Source organism: Hetaerina americana, unplaced genomic scaffold (genome assembly GCF_022747635.1).
Source record: "Hetaerina americana unplaced genomic scaffold, ioHetAmer1.1.p SCAF_4, whole genome shotgun sequence".
Classification (NCBI taxonomy): domain Eukaryota; kingdom Metazoa; phylum Arthropoda; class Insecta; order Odonata; family Calopterygidae; genus Hetaerina; species Hetaerina americana.
Genome location: NW_027286985.1, coordinates 64,318,323 through 64,338,738, shown reverse-complemented (window position 1 = coordinate 64,338,738; position 20,416 = coordinate 64,318,323). Strand labels below are relative to the sequence as shown.

The 20,416-nt window shown below is 35.8% G+C and overlaps 1 protein-coding gene across 1 annotated transcript in view; it reads right to left on the bottom strand.

The window, feature by feature from the left end:
- Positions 1-20,416, bottom strand: part of LOC139692332 (alkaline phosphatase, tissue-nonspecific isozyme-like) — a 185,651-nt gene that overhangs the window by 45,189 nt on the left and 120,046 nt on the right. The window contains exon 5 of the mRNA XM_071590452.1: positions 16,564-16,742. Within this exon, the coding sequence (XP_071446553.1) occupies positions 16,564-16,742 (179 nt within the window). The remainder of the gene's footprint in view (positions 1-16,563; positions 16,743-20,416) is intronic.

Here is a 20,416-nt window from a genome sequence, read left to right as displayed (position 1 = left end):
TCAAGTCGAGGCGGAGACAGTATCTATCCACTTAACTACTCGTATGTGCACATGCATTTAATATTGAATTCCTTAATGTAATTAGTTTTACCGTTCAATATTGAACAGTCTATTTCTGCACAATGAACTTAGTGGCATACACCTAGTGGGATTCAGTGTAAGCACTGGATGTCTAATTATGATCCTTGCTAGGGGTATGAAATCGTTTTATATTTAAAAAAGAAATATTACAATGAATATTTTGCTGCTGGTGCCATTCTGAAGACGAAGCAGTGACTTAAATATTTCTAAAAATTATGAATTTAATATCCAAAATGTAACTATTATATTGTGTAGGGATGTGCGACCTTCCTACGTAGATGTTCATGCGTGGTTTCTTTCTCAAAACACATTAAAAAGTCTCTATCTACCCACCTAAACTTCCCGTTTGTTTTCCATACTTGGCATCAGGAAGTGGCTGAACGACTTACCTTGTTTTAGTAATAGAATATTTTGGCTTGATAGAGAAATTCATTTGCTAAATTAAATGACCGACAGTTAAGGTCATTCAACTCGTGAGGCTAAATTTTGCAAATGTATTGAACAAGTTCCCAGTGAAATAGGAAGAAAATTACTGTGGCACACTGGCTAGGCATTAACTCATAGTAAAGGAGGTACTTGAAGCAGATTCTATACTACAAAAACGTTCTTCAGCACACTATGGAGCAAATGTAGTCGTACCTATGCATCTTAAATACACGAATTTGATCTCCACGGGCAGTCATGAAAGATTCTAATCTTATTTAATTAGTGTTTTGGGAGCAATGTGATTCGATTTGGTTCGTTTGTCAGTTGAATGATTTGATTTGAGGTTTAAAACATCGCTTCGTTCAATTTGAATATCCACCGCTTCCATTTGCAAATGGTCTTTTTCCAATTCCACCCATATCGGCCTGCGAATATTTAAACATGACGAATAGCCCATTTATGGATGAAGTTCGTGCTTACGTATATACTATGTCATATATTTCATTCACACTTGTGAAAAAAAGATAATTAAACATAATCATTTGCAAATATTTTCTTCATTAGACCAAAGGAATACAGAATTAGATTTATACTTAAGGCATTGCGTAGTGATGAATTGTTGGGACAGTAGTAGTTCTCCTTTGAAGGCTTAATGTATTGAAAATGCCGAAATAAACGTGAGTAAACTCAATTGGATACGTAGGGTGCGTATGATTTGATATATCTTCTAGTTCAAGTAATTGCAATTTGATGTAAGTAATCGTCATAATTACAATGCCTCCTATTTTATCCTTCTTTTAAAGCATATTATTCACAAAATGAGTGTTCAATCAAAAAAATAATTGCTGCAGAATAGGTGTAAGGATAGGTTGAATCTTTCTCCGATATTTAAGTAGATCCAAAGGACGTCACCTTATGTAAATTTATTATTCAAAAGTGAAGATATGTTTATTCTACATTTGAAACTACATGGTACCCTGCGAAACACCACTAGGTTGTGTGGCAGTAGGTATTCCACACAAGGCGTACAATATCAAAATTCAATTTTACTCGAATATGATTGAACAAAAATGCAAAATATTTCAATTAATAGAGTTAATGCTAACTTTAGATACATATACTACGGCATCTAAGGGCAAAATCCTTGTCTACGCTTGTAAGTGAGGTTATTATAGACAAACGAGTCGAATTAATTCATCAATTAAAACACATACATGTATTATATACATTCCACTTTTCTTTACATGCACCTTGCGCATTAAATTCTCTTCTTAGAAGAAGATGGATTCAGGCAATCCCCAAGGTACGCGAGTCTCGAATTACGTTAATCCGCACTTGTGTCTGAGGTCACTGTCCAAAAAGGTGTAATTTTGCTTTATCAGTTTACGATCATTTGGGAAAAATATCTAATAACCTTTTATTTGTGATAGTTACTTGTAAACATAGTAAAAATATGACGGCATCTTCGAAAGAAATTTCAAAAAATACACCAATGAAAAAAAACAGCTTTCGATTAGGCGGTTATCGTAGGATTTACAGCAAATGATATTGACGAAGTCCCGTATAGTTTTCCAAAATTACCTCAGTCATTGGCAGGGAAACCTTTTTTGCGCAAACCCGTATACTCCTCGCATTTCTTTGCCAAGATATATGCACCCAAAAGAGAATGAACGTGTGAAGCGAGTTCAAATTTTTCCTTTCAAATTGCCTCCCAAATCCCATGCATGAATGAGGCTACCCCTGTCAGCTTGAGGTTGGAGGGGGTTGCTTGGTTTGTTTGCTTTCCGTTCAAGGGCATCGGACACCCTTCAACCGACACGCAGTGTTTTTTTCATGCATAAGAAATTTTCAGTGGCCATAATGATATTTTCGAATCCGATCAACGATACTCGGCTTTTGGTGGAAATGAAAATAGAAGTGATTGAATGCGCTGAAGAAGTAGGAAATTCCCTTGAAGGAGTACGATTTGCCGAAACTATGTTTTAGGAAGAAAATGGTTACACTTTTTAACAGCAAAAGAGCCTACAGGGAAAAATTCGCCAGTTATCCCATCGCTGAGCAACAAATAGCCAACTTCATGAGGTGTAGGCTGCTATTTGGTTCTGTAGGATTTATGGAAGGTTCATTTGAACCTTCCATTTCTTGAGAAGTTGGCAACGAAGATGGATGGACTTGGCGCCGTCGACATCCCAGCGAGAATAAATTTGGACGTCTGTGAAAGGAAATAGGTGTGCGTGCGTGATAGAGTTGGGGCCCACGTGATACGCTATTGGCGCTGTGGTTCCAGAATTGTGATTGTAACTAGATATTTCCTGTGAAATACCATACCTCTTCATTAAACTTTATTAGCGAAGGAAACGCACATGGTTCCTTGAAGTCCACAGTATACTGTATGAAAATTGTCGAGATCTATTCGTTGAATTCCTCTGACTACCGTTATTGCCGCAATAACTTTCAAATTATGCAGCCAGTGTTGGAACAGACTATTTACGTAAAAAGAGGATCGCCCTTTATCTGTTTAAGTATAATAGCTAAAATTTTATTAATTTGAGGTTACACCAGCTGCACTCTGTTTTCTTTTTTCGTATAATAACGTAACGTGGCATCACACCATTCCTTGGAATAGTGTGTATTTGTGTAGAATGAAAAAGTAGTTACATTGTTATATAGTATTTCATCGTGTAGCGCAAACTACTGTGCAGCAAATATGACTTAAAATTCCTGCTACCCTTGTCTTTATTTCTTACTCCAATTACCAACATTTTTACTTTGAGCGTCATTTGAGATTGAATTCGTCTCTTGCCCTCGCAACACTTGATTAGGACCGCATATATATCGCACTACATAACCTCGATTATATTTGAAAAATTGTAGATAGATTCTGACTGTACTTCTAGCTCTAAATCATCTTCATGTAGTGAATTTTAGTGGAATTTAAAGTGAATAACAGTTCAATAGAATGTTACGTATGTAATAAGATGTTAATAGTTGGACTCAGAAATAAATATTTTGGTACTTTACTGATGCTGCTATTCAGCAAGAGTTTAAGGCAATCTCATCTGTAAGCATTTATTTTACAAATTATTATTTTTCTTTTTATTTACCACCAAATATTGCTAGATATTCATGTTTATATCGGACAGATTTTCCGCGCGCCTTCGACTGTTTCTCCCCACTATGTCAGTATCTAGCATCTCGCTCTTTCCGGGAATTTCGTCCCTACGCTTTTCATGCCTTTCTGTAACCTTTCCCAGGAACCTTGTCTTCTCTTCCATCATGGCTTACATTTCTTAATTATTTTTCCTTCTGTACATTTTATTTCTTCCAACTTCTCCACACATTACACACACTTCTCACATATTACACCATTTTAGCTTTTCGTACTTCCTACCTTCCTTAGTTTCATCCAAAATACTCATTACTCTCCTCTTTTTATTTCCTGCAAACATTACTCTTGTCTCGTCATAGTGTTCAGCATCATATCGACTATCCTTTAAATTTACTTATTCTATTTTATTTGAATTTTTCTAAAAATATCTCTCCTGCCACTATGCTAAGCCTTTGCGTAAATTCCTATGTTAGTAACACAGTACATGTAGCTTATAAGATGCAGATGTATCCTTTTAGATAAGTCATCTCGGATTTTTAGCGGTTGTGTACCGTTAGTTGTGGAAACATTCCAAAGGGGACCATGAGTGTTCCAAACAGCCATAATTTAGTCCTAATGATCACCTTTTGGAAAGCGGGTTGGAAAATAGAAAATTATTTCCAGTCATGGTGAAAGCAGTACTGGATTTACTTTCTAAGTAAGCCATAACTGGTAATAGTATAGAGCTCACTAGGGGGCAAATACTGTTAGGGACATGTGTAAGGATTTTTCATAAATAGTGAAAGAACTTTGATTTGGGTTCTAAAGATCAATGATTTATTGTGATAATATGTACTTATGTACTTCAAAAATATATGCGCTGTTAAAAGAATGGCATTTAAAAGATTTCCATTAATCTCATGGCTTTTATTATTAAATCAGTATCTACGTAATTTAAATCGTTGAAATCAGTCAAAGCTGTAACTTTTCCTTAAATTTAATTCATGTATTACATTTATTCTGTAATTATATGCATTTTCACTGTTTAATTTGCAATATTTTTTGAATTGAAATCATAAATTCTATCCTTTCTAAAGGTCAGCTGAGATGTATGAGGATTTTATTAAAATGAATAAGAGAAATTATAAATACCTTACGGTTTTAGGCTTCACTTCGTGGAATTGTGTAATAACCGTATTGAAAGAATTTGTACTTTTCCACAGACTTTATTAAAAAAAATGGATACATGGATAACGGCAATTGTACTTGATATAACTTTGTCTAATGACTGAAATTTCACCTAAGAGAGTATATGCGGACGTAAGTTCGATTCGGATTCGTTTTGAATTTGAATCAGTACTTCTGATTTGATTTGGCATTCGATTGGATGGAAAATGAATGATTTGCAGGTCCCTAATTTGGCTGTATAAAATTTTTGGGTTCATTTTAACACCAGAAATTTCATTCGTATCTTTGTCTTCCAATTTGGAAACTCAAGTACTTACGACCATTGATTAATATCCACATTCTCATAGGAAACGATGAAATAACAGTTAGTTATATTAGAAAATACAGTCCCCAAATGTTGACGACCTCTCACGCAAAGTTGTGGTTGATCTAATGCAACCATTTTATTCTACTTGGAATGCTTCCCATGACAGTCTGTATTTATAAACGTGGTTACCACAAAATTTCGCGGCTTTGTTCTTTGAGGGAACGCCAATCCGGTAATAAGAAGGTTAAAACTCAAGCTCTGACTTTTTGTGCACATATTATTGTGAGATAGTTGTACTAGTGCCGAAAGTTAAATACCATGCCAAATTAAATTAGAAAATTTCTGTATCGTCGAGGGAAAATTAATTTATGTTTGGTTTTTAATTTTTCTACACCCTTGGAGAATTTGAAATTGCCCGGAAGCTTCGAACTAGAACATCGATATTTATCAGAGGATTGTACAAAAGGCATTTTATGTAATCATAGTTAGTGTGAATTATATTATTAGGAATATATTTACGAATAAAATTCACGATTTACAACGCCCGGCTTCAGAGAAAATCTGTGATATTTCCTAAAGTAAGCATAAAATTATGCTATCTTTGTGAAAGAACTTTAAAGAGTACTGTATTGTAAAATCTGCAAATAATTTGAATAGATTGTTTTTATCAGTAATGACGACAACATTTCTGATATTTCCCTTTAATTTTTTTACCTTTGATTGGATGATTAGAAGAGTTAAGGGATCGTTAGAAGATAAATTTCCATTTAGTATCAGTGTGATGTTTCAGCCCTGAGCCGCATAACTTATAGCTTAATTTGACTCACTGGATTGGAAATAATCTGATGTGCTAAACACACCGCCCATCAAAGTTGGAAAAAAATCGGGTTAAAGTACATCCGCGAGATTAAGGATCGTTCTCGAAAAAAATAGTGAAAAGATACCCTGGAACTTGACGTAACTGGAGAATGTAACATAATCCAACCGAACCTGAACATAATGAGTGAATTTAATGCCGGAAAAAGCTGAGGAAAACCAAGATGCCTTTTTTGTGAGTTTAGTCCACAAAAACTTGGAAATAACAGCCATCCTCAGTAAGAAAACCGCTCTGACGGATCAAATGGCGAGAGTAGGACTCGAAATCATTACCTACAAAATGTAAGGAATTAAGTGTATGTCAGGCAATTATTGGAAATTCCCGGGCTGAAATCAGAAAGAGCTCTGTGACGTCAATCAGCTAAGCGTTTACATTTAGATTACTAGATATATGTATGTACATGCATTAAAGCTTTCCCAGAGGCTAGGGAGTTTTAGTGTAAAAGAATACTCCATCTTGTCCTTGACTGATCCTCTTGATCCAGGAAGGACCTATTATCTCCGATTACCGTATATATTTAGAGCCATTTTCAAATGAACTCCGAATGGTTAAATATCCATTGGAAATACTCCGCTTCCCTTCGTTTAAGGCAAGAGAGAATCTGTTATTCTATACAGAGACTACACGTGTAATTTCTCGGCCCCACAAATTGGCAAGTATGCAGACGATTTATATTTTTGCGCGAATTGTCTGGTTCTATTCAGTAGAGGCAATTTTTACACGGGAGATTAAGATTAGTCCCTTGAGTTCTGCGATGAATTATGTGAAAATTTCGCTCCCGTCTCATTATGCCTCTCATTTCGGAATCTAATTTTTCTTTCTCTCTCTCTCTCTCCGTTTCTTTCTTCCTTTCCCCGTCCCTCTCTCCATTCCTCCCCCTACTCCTCTCTCGGCCAAGCTTGAGGAGAAAAAAACACAACGACCTTTGCTTTTCCTCTTGTGCCCCTTTCTTGGCCCCGCGATAACTCCTCGACCCACCCGTAGATGCAAAATGCCTCTACCCTTTTCCGCGCCTGGGGGTTCCCATCACTGTTTTTGGCGGCTCTCAGAACACATTTCCACCCTTCCGGAGTGCTTTCCTGGTGTTTCAAAGGAGGTGTTGCCAACAGTGTGTTATTCATTTAAAGTTCCGCTCGCGAGAGAGAGACAGAAAGGAATTTTATTCCTTCCTTGACCTTAGTTTTGTGGAAAAAATCAACCTCTCTCTCAAAGCAGGGAAAAACTTTCTTGTTTTGCCATAATCGTCTCTCTTTGTGAGAAAGTACTGAACTTATAACTCTTAACAGTGGGTCCAAATAATTATGTTACACTAAATAAATTCGGTATTTATATGCATGCATTAATTTTATTGCACAATGAAATATATATATATATATATATATATATATATATATATATATTATATATATGCATACATGTATACATATGTATGCATACATATATATATGTATATATGCATATATATATATATGTATATATATATATATATATATATATATATATATATATATATATATATATATATATATATATATATGCGGGTGGCACTTGGTTGGATAAAGCATCGCAGATTTCAGAGTGAAATACCATTCCTGGATAGCTCGAGTGGTTGAGAGCCTCCGCCCGGCTAGTGGAAAGATCCGGAGTTCGAATCTCGGTCTAGGAAATATTTTTACATTCGTGATCTGCTTGAGTCCGCCTTCCCCACCTCTCCTCTGTTCGTCCTTCATGTGTGTTCCTATCCCTTTTCCTTACATCTGTTTCGATACAAAATGAATATTTGTACGTCGTTTGGCGGGATTACGTGTTTGAATGTGTGTGTTTGTGTGTGTGTGTATATATGCCCACACATAAGGATACATGTGTATGCATGTGTTATTGTGTGCACATAATTAAAAAACTTAACAAATAACTTGGAAAATAATCATTTTCTCTTTCCAGATAGAGTGAATACCATAGGAAGTTGATTACTTACGAATAGCAACAGAAGTTTAAATCAACATCCATGAGGAGATTATTTCATTTTTCCTTTCGGATTTCGGATCCATGTGACAGGCAGCCTAGAACAGGTGGTCTCAATCATTCAGGTAAATGCACCGAAAATGCTTGTATGTACTCTTACTTATTTAACAGCAGGAAGGCAGAAATCGTCATCTCAGAAATACCGATAGAAATTAGATCATAGAGAGAAAAGTGCATGTGTTAAGTCATGTGAATCACCACGTAGACCTTTATGAGTAGGAGAGTGGGGAGAGTGCTCGTTAGACCAAGATTTGAGTATAATTTCAGGATGGGGAGTCAAGTGATGATTTAAGGTGGATACGTATGGCATAAGAAGTTAGACAAGCCGAACCAGGCTAATGGAAAAACTATGCAGGAAAAGATGATTTTATAATTTTCATGCCGAATATAATGCTATATATATTTTTAATCTAAACCAAGAATCCTGCAATATATCCGGCTAATTGACGGACAGTAATTGTGAGAACAATCCTGGCTTCTTGCGGTAGCTTTCGTACATACCATGGACGCATTTATTCTTTTTAAATTTACTAGGCAATGTATAATCTTCCTCCTAAATATTGCAGGAAACAGTTGCCTGCTTCATTGTACCTTCTTTAATTTGCAATTCAAATATTTCAATTTAAATATCGATCCCTGCAAAATTTATTTAAATAAAATAAGGCATAAGTTAGTTCAAGAACTTTCCATGTGACTCTCTTCCTTATGATCCTGGAAACTTATCAATTTGTATTTGATCTCCCCGAAATGAAGATTTGAGCAAAACGAAAGAATGGGCCGAAAATGGGGCTTTTACGCGAGCACATTATATTATTTACCAAGTCATTAATTAAACGTTTTTAATTTCCTTATACTGTATCAACTCTTGTGTGAATGCGGTTTGTATGTGAGCTTTCGAGAGACGTCTGTGCTTTGGATGCTGTGAGAGAAAATAAAGATAAAATTAAATTCAAAAATAACTTTTTGAAAGCCAGATATACACATTTCTCTTAATTGTGTAACTTAATTCTGTAGCAACGATTCCAGACACTTAACTCTGAAGAAAGACTGCTCACGCTAATGCTATCATTACTGGTTTGCTTGCCCTAGTATATTGTTCCACAAAAGTGTATTTAAGTTAATCTATGCATGCCTGTATTAAAATTCGCGGTGGAGAATAATTATTGCTCATGAGGGTTTATGAAAGTAATATTGGATAAACTCATGAACCCTAAGAACTCATTTCTGCGTAGAAAATATCCATGAGACATGTGACATGCTCTTTCAGAAATAGGTTTACCATTCCCGCCGGAATGAATCCTTATAGAAGAACCCTTGACAAAATGGCTCTTTAGCACAAGGATGCAACTTTTCAAGGGTCATAATAGACATGATTTAAGTTTGAAGTTAACTCAGCTGAGTCGAGTGCTTAGTACTCCTATCATCCCGGGTGAGCTGATTTCTATGAAAACTTTCTGTTAAAGTGTAGATGAAGCCAGCGTGCATAAATATTAACTTGAATGTTATAGTTGAAATTGACTTGCTGCTTGGAGTTTGAAAGGGATGTTGGTAGAGGAATACTTGTGTTATTCCCTCGTATCCGTGTGAACTTTTTCTAAATGGCTCATCGTTAGGGATGTGTGAACTATCCATTAACAGATCAGATTGGTGCTTTTTGTTGAAAAATGTTTCATACAGTACCAAAAAAACATGAAAATCTAAAGTGACAGACCCAACTTTTAGATGCACGCGTTTATGGAAGAAAACTACATATTTTCTTGTCACAATGTAATAAAAAAACAGTTTTACGATGATATCGTGTGACGTTTATTATTAAGAGTACATTTTTAGTAGTTGTGCTTGTTTATCAATTTCGGTAAGTTTTTAACTTGGCAATGGACAGGCATCCGTTTGTCAAATGGTATTTCTTTCCTCCTTCAGTGCAACATTTTACCTTGTCGCTTTCTGTATTCGATCCTTGTTACGATAATTCCGTATATTATGTTTTATATTTCGTAGTGTATATTGCTATTGTATAATAAACCGTATGAAGTTGTCATTGAATAACTTTAAAAATAACAAATCAAAAGGTAATTGAAAAAAATTATTATTGCAGACAGAAACCTTGACCACACATCTCGATTTTACATTCTGCACAAAAATCACTTTCCTCCTTATTAAAGGAAATATAAATCACAAAGAAATTCACAATAATTTCCATTTTGGACGGAAAAATAAATGAAAATATCACATATATGTACAATTTGAAACGAAGTGCCCATTGTAATGCATGGTAATACAATATATTGCAATTATATTATTTATAACAATAGAACGATACATTCCGATGGATAAGGTAATTTCAACTATTCAAATCTAATAGTTGAGAAATAAGAAGCGCAATCGTTAACTACACAGCCGAACAAGTTAACATTAAAATTAAATACTAGTAACTATGACAATTTCAAAGTGTAAAAATCATTCCCCTTGTCCGGGATACTAGAAGTTTCAAAAGTAGATCGCCGTATAGACTTGATGCTCACTAGGAAAATATACGCCATAAAAACGTGATTACTATATATCCCTATTTTTCCAAAATGAATCGCTTCCACAAAGTGACGCCTGAAACCATTCTGTTCAACGTGATTCTACTTAAGACTCACTACTCATGATACGCGTTGGCATAGTTATTCACCTCGTTCTGCCAACCCGAGCACAACTCGCACCTCCGCTGCAAAGAAGCGTAGTCTTTACGTTCCCAATGAATCTTCTCTGGCTCCACGTTCGCACACTATCTTTTTCTACTTTTGTTCGATCAAAGGAATCTTTGTCACCGGGTTTTTTTCTGTGCCGTTCTGGTGCCTACAATATTCCTTTGATGAGAGACAACTTCATGATTGTAATACAGGCAAAGGAGGAGAGGTTGCAGAGAAAGAGTCTTTGTTCGTACGCACAACTTAACAGAATTTCCTCTCTTTTTAATGATTTCGGCAAAGAGGAAATCCCGTTTATTCATATGATTTCGCAGAAATTTTCCGTTCGTAGAGGTCTAAATGTATCGAATTAATGGAAAGTTTTGATGCTCTCCTTGAACGGAGTGAAAAAATTAAAACCTTGACTTGGGAAACTAGGTGCCTTGAGCACTTTATACTTTCACCTGACCAGCGAAGAGCTCCAAGTTACCTTGGAACACTGAAGCGAAAACTCTGTTACGTTTTCCCGTAATTAAATTTGACCATTTGTCATGTGCTCTCTTCTCAATGTTTACCCTCTGAAATTTTACTAGCTGGTATCAATTCATTTCACTGTGTACTTTTCTCATTTTCTGTCAAAGCGATAAGGGTGATCTCTTTGAGAGATTCCATTGATAATGGTAAATTTGATATTACACTTCAATTACAAAACCTTTTATGTGAGGGCAATGATCACCGCTTGAGTTAGTATGTTACAACACGCGAGTTTTCGTGAATTTCAGAAATGAAGTTGAAGTGATAGCTCTAAATCATACTTGATAACCTTAAAGTCGTTAATTAAATCCAAAGATACGGGCAGTATTGCGCTAATTTCAAACATATTTGCTAAAAATATGCAAAATCCATCCAATCAAGCTGGATCATGATGTTTTGTTCGCATAATTGAATTGCGAGAAAATATAATTTAAAATGTTATTTTTAGCCCAATGTGTGATATATATATATATATATATATATATATATATATATATATATATATGTTGTTCTAGTTTGAATGTTTTGTCTCCAGTATTGTGCCAGTGGCAGCCTTTGTAAGCTGAAACATGTTCAGTGTGCCTACGGCTGCTTTTGATGACGAGGAACTCTTTCCACAAAGTTTTCTATTCACATAGGCGAACACCATTTGCTTCGCCGTGCATTATCGTGGTGCAGCATACAGCCTGTTGTTTTGAAATGTAGCCTTTTGCGATTGATATGCCCTTTGAGAATTTCCAATACGTCTGCATAGTGTGCTCTATTTTCATTTATGTATGTAGCTAAAATATGCTGATACTTGTTCCCTGAATATCGAAAAATGAAATGATCATAGCTCTCACAGAAGAAGACCCATTTTGGCTTTTTTTTGGTGTCGGTGATTTCCACACCTTTTCCAAACAGGAAATCTTTTTCTGTTTGCTCTCAGCATCTAAATGTTGATCAAAACCATGCCCTATATGTAGTGATGACCTTTCAAAGAAACTCCTCGCCTTCCTATAACATCAACTTTAACTGAGAAGCGACCAGCCCGCGAACGCTCTTTTTTCGGAGTATAGGTCTTGTAAGCCACGGCGCACACACTGCTTATTTCAAATATTTCCGCTACCAGCGTGTAAGTGGGATACGATTAATATTTAAAAAATTTCTGACACTTCTCATAACGTCATTCGACAATAATCTCTCGCAAAGAGAGCAGTAGGGTTAATACTTACCTAAGTGTAGCGACTGGAGCTCCGGGAACATCTTCCTTTGGGATTGGTTGCCTCTTGTCTGTAAACATTTAAAGCCGTATTCCTAATGCTCTAGAGCTCCAGTGGCATTTAATAGTTTTCAGCAGACGATTTGTTCAGGTAAAAGCAAAATTTTAAGGCATCGTTGCGTATTACCTCCGAAGATTCCTTAGCCAATCAGAACGTGTTTCAAAATGCAATCACTGCTGCTGACGAAATACTGGAGTCAAATGAATTGAACTTGTACCATTACTAAGGTATATTTAAAGCTAACAATATATTGCCCAAATAAATTTTTTCGAGTAAATAATGCAAGTGAAAACTAGTGAACAGGTTATGGCCTGTAAGGAATCAGATGCCTAATTCGGACTGTACTTTTTATTCCGCATATTCAAGTTCGGCATTTTACACATCCAAAAATGAGTGCTAAGGGCTTGATTGGTGTATTTTCAATGAATAAACTCGTACAAATATACAGGCATACAGTGTGCATCTGCACTACATATACCCCACTAGGGGCCGCAAGGGTACGTGGCCAAAGACAACAGCGATAAATGTACAGCAATCCTGGATTTGAATCTGCATTTTTCCCAGGAATGGCTGATTTTTATCATTTGTATTTATACTCATTGAATCTGAAGTCGAAATTTAAATATTTATTTCATATCGTACCAGGATAATAACGAAATACTCTCTGAGAAGTCATACTTGCTGTTAACCTAATATTATCATTTAAATCTGTTACATAGGTTTTATTTTTGATTTAATTATTACTGGGACGTGAATATCAATGTTTAAAAAATATTTTTTCGCCTAAAATTTATGGTCTCCCAGCATTCTTATGTAAAAATGTGAGAAGCACAAGCAATATAAAATTTGTATTATGGTTGAACCGAACATGCGAGAGGTATTCCAAAAATAAAAAGGGAACGTGGGCAGGAGATAGGGACTTTTTGTGAATGAAGGAAAAATTGGTCTTGAATATTTGCATCATTGGTGTCAAGGATAATTGTTTTTTTACACATTTTATTTCACCTCTCCCGTCCCTTGCGTTATCTTTTTCGCAGAAATGCATACTTTCCCATTCTACCCAGCCGAAACGCAATGCTATCCGTTCACCCCATGTGTGTATGCTAACGCACCAACACAAGAGTCACGAGCGGCGGGTTTTCCGGATCCCAGAAATTCCGTCCATTTCCATTCAACTTCGATGATGGCGCGCGGTGGTCTTCCATCTCCCGATTCAAATTGGGGCGTCGAGACTTGAATGGAGCGAGCGTGGCAGGAGGGGGTGGGGGAGGGCAAGAGAGGAAAAAATTGGGGAGGAGGATGCTGAGATGTCTGGGGAAGGGTTGAGGATTTAGAGAGGTGTATACGGGGCAAGGAGGAAACTGTGGGACTTCGTGGAGCAAGGATGGATTGCGTTATCCCCTTCAGAGGGAGGCCGTCCCCTGTTACCATCGAGAGGGGCGGGTTAGTGGAGTGGGTTAGTGGGAAGAGGAATGGGGGGACCTGGTCGCCTACTTGGGTTATTGGAATCTTTGGGCCGGTGTTGCCAACCCTAGTCGACCAAATTTAACCAATGATGCGGAAAAATTTTTTTCCGCGGTTTTTTTGTGGTGTGTGCCGTCGGTAATATGATTTGAAAATCACACTCACTCACCTCCGATATTCTATAATTTTACAGCATAGTAGTCTTAATGATAATCTATAATTAGATTGAAGTTTCGATAAATCGAAGTTCCTCTTGAGGATAAATATACTTCGTGGTGTACATTTATCAAGTTGGAAATATTAAGCATCATCTTTACAATAATTATACGAGAATTAGGTAGGTAACACATTTTTCAAAATTTGATTGCAATTAATGTACATTTATTAAAGTGGTCGTGCAATACTGGAAGTCCACTTCGTGTTATGGTGGTTTCTGGTCATTGGGAAAATAATCAATAATTGATTTAGTAAAAAAAACGATTTATTGGTTTCTAATGGAATAAAAAAATGGCACGTAGAATGTTACGAACGCCTGCAGAATTCAGTTTCACCTCCAGTTATTGAAAATCCACCTTAGAAATTTCTGGACGCATGAAATTTCATCTGTATTTCTCTCTTATGTATTAATTTTCCTTATGTATTTTTTACCACACTAGCGTCTCCTGACGTTTCATAATTCTTCACTTGTAACTTAACTTCTTTTTTGACAAATTTTTCTTAATATGGTAGCTCGTTAGTAAACTATTTCAGCTCCCACGGATTGTATAACATGCAAATTTTAAAATTACTCTGTTTGCTAAGTTTTTTCATCATTTTGCATTATAGTAAGTTATATTTTTTCACATTTATTTATATATCATTTATTCACGGACTGAGCACCGGATCTATCTGGTCAATATTTTATTTTATATAATGTTCGTAAAGGTTATAAATTACGATGCATGTAAAGTATGTGAAGTGTGCATATTCCTTTTAGTAAATAATTTATGCATGGAATTACCATTTCGTTTTATAAAAAAATGCAGGAAGTATTTTCAAGTTTGCCGAAGTGGTCGGTTATCGGCAATGTTTTGGAATGCTTTGAGTGGTATAGATGACAGGGAAGGTGGTTTTTGGCCAAGCACTTGACTTTATGTGTGCGGCGTTCCAAGGAAGGAATTCGCGAATTTGCATGTGTTTAGGGCCTCTTAGACTTAGAGAGAGGCCAACGGGTAGGTTGGAGCAAAGGAAATTTATTGGAGATCTCATCCTAGCCTCATCAGTATTCCGGCCTCGTTTATTAAGGGTAATCCACTCCCCGGCTATGTAAGGAAATACTAGACCGTCGCAGGGGGGTTTTGTGGTGAGACGTTCGACATATTATAAATATATATATATATATATATATATATGTATATGTATAAGTATATATATGTGTGTGTATATATATGTATATATATATTTATTTATTTACTTGAGATTGAGTACCAAGGCAACCGCAGCTTGTTTAAGAACCCATTCTGTGCTCTTAGATTTTCGAATTCATCATGCGGTACACATATTCATTTACTGTTGCTTTTCAGTTGGTTCTCTTAGAAAAAAGAATTAAGACGCGGGTAAATTACCCTTAATCCGGTAAGTGAAAACTTCTTCAGAGTTTTGGGGCCGCTTTTGAATGTAAATGCTCGGTCGCCAAAAAAGGTAGTTTTCTCGTTACTCGGCACTCGTTTATCATATTGCGGCGTTTTAGACGACGAACTAAATGCCTTGCAAGCAAATTTGATTAATGCCATCGTAGAAATTATTCTAGGGATGGTGGTGTTTGGGGATTTCGGATCCGAACAATGAGGCAGTGCTTATTAGAAATGTTGGTTAGCTTATGGAGGAACGAGGAACCCTTGATGAGTATAAAATTAATTTACGTCAGTGTTATTTAAGGCCGTTATAGTACGAGTAGATTAAATAGAATTAAATTAAGTAGTTATGGAGTAATGAGAGGAAATGATGCCATATACTTTCTTTTGTTCCATACGCTGTTTTATCAGATGAATATGGAAAAGATGAATATAATATAATCATTTCATTATTGGTATTTATTCGTTTTTTTCTCTTATCACAATTTTTTGTCATGACAACTTCTTAATATTTCATAATTCCATAATTTGTTCTCCCCCATATTCCTATTCATAGATCATTTCTCTCTTTTTATCGCTCGGATGAAAAATATTTGATTTTACTTGTTTACTGAATTACGAGAATGGAACTCGAGTCTCTCATTTGTTGATAATATTGCTGAGACATCAACTTTAAATGTGTAGTTTCATAAGTGTAGCTGTTCTTTTTGATTTTTGGATTACAGCCCGCTATCGTTCCTCCTCAGGGGTAATAGAAATGCGTCGAATGATATCAGGTGACTAAGCAATGGCGCTGCACAATCACGAATGGTGAAAGCTTTTTTCGTTGTTTGAGCCGCTCTTAGGAATGTCATGGAGTCTTCTACGTTGAGTTTCACTCGTCGGATCTAACGTGACTCCCTAGTTGCTTAACAGGGATTATCTCGACAGGTTTGCCACTCCCCGAGGGAGGTTTCCTACGCGGTTCCGCTAACTAATTCCCATATTTATGCAACGCCGCGCTCTGTAAACAACAGGGGGAGCACTCACGTTGATGTTCCTGCCGGGCTCGTCCTCGACGAATTGCCGCGCGATGTCCTTGCACGCGTGCCTGGCCCCCGGCGGGACTTTCCCGTCGTCCTCCCAGTATCTGCTTGCGGAGTGGGCGTATAGGGCGGCCGGTGTGCCGTGCGTCACCCTCGTGGTCGTCACCACCCCTGTCGATTTCCCTGTAAGCGGAAAGTTAAAACAAAACATTATACCCTTCTGAAATATTGCATTTGTGTTCATAGAAATGAACTGTATGCAAATAAAAGTCGATGAAATAGTTCACAGTCAGCGAAGACATGATACTTGGAATAGATTAATATGTTTATAATATTATCCGAAGACGATAATTTATTTTCATCTTCTTCACGGTTCGTCCAAAATATGAGTAAAACATGCATTGTTAACGTTGTGTAAACATTGGTTTTTCTGCACATGTCCATCCTTAATCTTTTATGATGCATTTTCAGACCTTGCGTCATGCACGCCCCTGCGTTATTACTTTCACTGTAAAGGGGAAGGAATTCTATTCATTATAATAAAATTGTCTTTGGGATTTTATCGGGAATGCACATATGGTCTTGTGGAATTTTGTAATGAACAAATTTGATCCATTTTCCGTAAAATTTCAATCCGTTTGTATATTATCTTTATATTTAAGAATCTAATTGCAAAATTATAGACTGGCCATTGAAATATCGATCTATTTTATCGTGCAGTTACGTTTGTGTGTGGACATTACAGTATCAGTCACATGGTAATAAATGCGTAGGTAAGTTATTTTTTTCCTTAGGTATAATATGTGGTAGATTGAAGACTGAATGCTTTAGAAGCATGTGGAATTGGAGGCTCTAGTATTTAATATATTGAGCGGTGAAGTTTTAATGATGCTTTCTTAGTGGACATTATTTGATCTTAGAGCTCATTAATATACGTTCATTCAGGACGTACATTCAGAATTCTAAGTAATTTGCATGAATCGTCAAAGCTTGGAATTTATTAAGAGGCCCGCCTTAATGTCGTAAAGCAGGACGAATGAAAAAGGATGAATGAAGTGATACATTAAATGCCCATTGATATTGCATTCCACTGACAAAGGTAACTGCAAAATAAAACAGACATGTATATCCATTATATATATATATATATATATATATATATATATATATATATATATATATATATATATATATATATATATATATATATATATATACACACACACACACACAATATGTATATACACTGGATAATGAAATATGTATTACACATATACAAATATATCAAACATGCCGCCTTGGATAGTCTATTCTTGTTGGTGCTATTATGCATGTTACCCTGAGAAATACCCAAGTTCTTGTTACAGCTTGCTTATGTTCCATTGTTCTCATTAATGCTGTCCAATGCTTGCATGGGTGTCATCGTTATAACTGAGAATCGATAAGACAAGTAGACATCCTGGAATCTAAATTTTGGAGTACATGATGGATTGAACATGAGTTTTAAGGATGGAAACTAAAACTTTTTGTTCGCGGAAGAGAAAAGCCAAAGGTAGAAGATGGAGGAAAGAAACTCGAACGACTGGATTTTTCAAATTCCTCGTTAGTATCATAAAATGGGATGGGAGATGATCGATGGGTATCAAGGGAAGAATAGCCCCAATAAACCTAGCTAAGAAGGAATTTAGGAGGAATAGATGCTTAAAGATGATCCGATTACAAGCAATAAATCCATACAGAAAAATATTCTTATAGAGTGTCGCTCTATGCATTATGGGAATAGACCCTTCTTAAAGCAGATCAGAAGAAATATAGAACCCTGGTTCCGTGAGAAGATGGGGTATCTCAAATAGAGAGATAAAGTGAAAAACGAGAGGAAGGCACATAAAAGGTAGAAGAGGAGATATTAAGAAATAAATATGAAGAATCAGAGGGATATGGCTCACTTTGAGGGAGTAGATTTGTTAGGAACGCAGAAAGAGGAAAAGTCCCTCAAGAAAGGAAATGAAAATATGAAGGAGACGTATGTATATATAGTATGCACGTAGAACGTTGAAAAGAGGAGTAATAAGGGAAACTGGTATTAGGTAATGAAAATTTTCATTTTACATTGGTCAGTCGTTCTATTGAATCACTAATAAAGACGGAAAATAACTGATGAATTGGTAATAAGTGTCTTCAATCTGAATTGTGCTTACCCTATCTGAATTGTGCGGCTACTTTTTTAGAAACCACTGTCTGAAACGCCCAATTCCTGCATTTCTCAAGGCTAGAACCCTACTCTTGGCGATCTGTTGGAATGCCAGTGGTAAAGCGGACTAGTACCTCTACTGCAGATAATTGACTGGCCTCTCAGTGGTAAATTTATTTACCCATTTCAATGGGTTTTCCTCGGCAGAATTGAAAATTCCGCTCTAAGGCAATTCACAACACTCTGGATCTAAATTTGGAAACGTACACATTTTTGTTTCATCAACGGTTCCGGGCATGCTGCGAAGAGTAGGCAATTAACTGTGATAATCATTAAACCTCAGGATTTACGAATTAACGTCGAAAGTAATTGAGTCATTGGAAATGTAGAGTTAGAAGTCGTATTGAGTAACCGATTAGGAATAATCCAATGATTCCACTACGATAATCTCGATTGGATAACTAATCGTTAATTTATATAGAGCTTATTACGAAATAATGCATTCAGGATTTTGTCTAATTATGTGAATATATATTTTTACATCGGTAGATGAGATTATTTGCGTTATTAGCTGGTTTTTTATAAATGAAGAGGGATGTATCACTCTGCAGAAGCTCAGATTAACCATTTTTCGGATATCCGGTCGTTTGTAACGCAATCCGTCCATCGGTGTTAATAAATTTCAGTAATTCCTATTTTTCTCCGTTTTTGAGTGAATTCACTGTAAAATCGTATTTCATTAACTTTTAAATTACATTTAAACGCCAGAAACAAAATTAATTTCCATTTCGACTTATCATAAATTTCATGATGAATTTTTGTAGCGTAAAAAATATAAAGGGTCCATTTCCTTTGCACAAGTATTCGTCAGATTATGCAGAATTGTAAATATAGCAACTTATTTTCTCATTTTATGTTTTTTAATTATCTGACGTAGTTCAGATAATGGCAATTTAATAATTTGTTATTTGTTTAATTTGTATATCCACCGAAAAATTTACAATTTTTCATTATTCTTGGCATAAAGAGCATTTTGCGTAATGTAATACTAAGATGACCTCTGCTCCTTTGAAGTTCCTATTTGAGAAATTGAGATAAACGTCAAGGTGATCAAGCTCCTTATATTATTGACTATTTAGACTATTTAATTTCATTAATTTATCCTTCAAAATCAAGATTGGTTGTCATAAAACATCAGTTCATTCTTATGCATTCAATTATCTACATGAAGTTCATTTAATTTATTTTATGCGTGCTAAAAATTTAATCATTAATCGTTCTGATGTTAGGGCATATCATACTTTTATATATTACGCGTTTAATTTTCTTTTTATGATTTGGATATCTCTGAAAGTGCGTTTTTTCCAGTTATCTGTGATGAATATGATTTAGTGGGTGATGACTGGTCATTAGAGCTGAAATCATATACGAGTTTTACGCTTGAAAAAGAGAGCGGCAAAAAATGATTATGAAATAAACAAGGGAGGGACTTTATCCAGAAGGTTAGTCAATTCATATTTCGTCCTTTGAGACGAACATGATGTTCGTGGAATGACGGATAGTTTTTAAAATTATTGTAAAATTTTCTTTAATTATCCTGCTTTCTCGCTTGAATATCACATAACTGACATATTAACTCAGGAAAAAAGGTAAAATTTACTTTTTA